The sequence below is a fragment of the Pundamilia nyererei genome, unplaced genomic scaffold (assembly GCF_000239375.1).
Source record: "Pundamilia nyererei isolate P.nyererei 1_Seehausen unplaced genomic scaffold, PunNye1.0 scaffold00004, whole genome shotgun sequence".
Taxonomy (NCBI): Eukaryota; Metazoa; Chordata; class Actinopteri; order Cichliformes; family Cichlidae; genus Pundamilia; species Pundamilia nyererei.
Window position 1 is genome coordinate 4,930,511 of NW_005187405.1, and position 1,794 is coordinate 4,932,304.

At 39.1% G+C, this 1,794-nt stretch overlaps 1 protein-coding gene across 1 annotated transcript; it reads right to left on the reverse strand.

Annotated features, from left to right (window-relative positions):
- Positions 1-10: 10 nt before the first annotated feature.
- On the reverse strand, positions 11-1,478 carry LOC102195430 (kinesin-like protein KIF2C). Its single transcript, XM_005721548.1, has 6 exons — positions 1,384-1,478; positions 1,122-1,202; positions 931-1,019; positions 741-842; positions 156-204; positions 11-75 (listed from the first exon to the last, which is right to left on the reverse strand). Exons 2-6 carry the CDS (start codon positions 1,180-1,182, stop codon positions 11-13), a joined length of 366 nt encoding a protein of 121 aa, XP_005721605.1. The 5' UTR covers positions 1,183-1,202; positions 1,384-1,478.
- Positions 1,479-1,794: the final 316 nt, after the last annotated feature.

Sequence of the window (1,794 nt, forward strand, 5' to 3'; positions counted from 1 at the left end):
CAGATTTGCTTTAACAAAAAACATGCACGCCGTGCCGACCTGACTCTTCAGTTCTTGTGACTGCCGTAGTAGAAGCTTTTGGAAGGAAAGAAGCCATTAGGCAAGAGTACTTAACATTTACACCTGACACACACAGAGAATCAATATTTACATACAGGAGGCAGGTGCAGGAATCCTAGAGGAGCGCAGTCGACCCTCGTATTTCTACAGAATAAAAACAGAAAGAAAACTGTATAATGCTCAGTCCAGTCAGCCACTTAACTCCCTCATAAGAAGCACCGTGTACTTATGTGTAATATAAGTTATTAGAAGATCATTCTGTATGTAGTTACATCAAACAGTATAAAAGCAGGGGGAGATTTTTAAATCCAGATGATGTATTTAAAAATCATCTGGCGTTTATCACTTATAAAACAAACAAAAATGCTCAATTTGAATTAATCCACTGTCTTAAGGTCATCAACGTGTGGAGTAGAGCATTGCTTCAGGTTTGCTCACAGGAAGTGTTCACTTACAACTACAGTTGAGTTCCTTTTGGATTACACCTCATACAGCATAAGGCTTCTACTGAACATTCAAATTCAACTCACATGCACCCTAACCTGAAATAAGGGTCAACTTAATGTCACAGGAGAGGCTACACAAGGAAGCAGGATCATCTAACCTTGCTGTCATCTGGTGACTGACAGCAAGGTTAATGTAATAAATTATGAGAAAAAACAATGTAGGCTAGCACTCACCTTTTCTGGAACACGAGTCGGTGGGTCAGGAGTTGAGCTTGTGATTGAATTTATAGGGTCCAAAACCTCTGGATTGAGTATACATAACTCACTTAGATCAATCTAAAACACAGAAGAAGAAGCAGACTCAGCCTATAGGATATGTTAATGTATACTTGGTTGATATCACCTCAGTTACGACATTACTGACCCCCTTTCCACGGCACATGTTCCTCTCATGCCACTCAACCATAACTGTGGACTTGTCAACGGATTTCACGGTGGCCGAATGGACTCGACCTAGTTCACGTACATAAAAAAAGCATGCCTGAGTTAAACTCACCGCACACGGGAAGTACAAAAACACATAATAGGAACGGATTTAATGCAACATGAGCTCACCATCACTGCGGCTGATCTGGACAGAGAGTCCAACGAGAAGTCGGGACAGGCTGTTCTCCATGATAGCGCCTTCTTAAAAAGCTGAAAATAATGAAGGTAACGTTAGCGTATTAAGTATCCAACTCATTCTCTACCAGTTGTGCTGTCGTCGCTGTGAAAATATGTCGCCTTTTCATGGAAACGTAAAGTTTGATAAAACCAAACCGTCAGTTGTTTCCATTTGTTTGTTTTTAGTTTCTTTCAAGATAAAAATCACACTTACCTTTCACCCGTACCAAACTCAACAGCGCCCAGAATTTAAACTGGCGTTATTTCCGAGTATTTAAGAATCTGATTGGTCTTCGTCATTTCATAGAGTCCGGCGTTCTTCTTCTACGGATTTATAGGTGGTATTTAAATTGATGTTACACTGCCACTCATCGGACAAGTTAGGAAGAACCGCTACAGTTGTGCAAATCTAAGAATTAAAGTTAAAGTTACCAAATACTCGTCACTGATATTTATCCTGAACTCAACTAAATTTTATTTTCTAAACCTTAACTGAAACGGAAAATAAACATGATATAAAATCATTATACAACCAGCAATGGTTTAGCAATATATTTCTGCATGACTTTATCTGTCTCACATATCAGTTGTAGCCCTTTGATTTACAACATTGTTTTGGTTCATT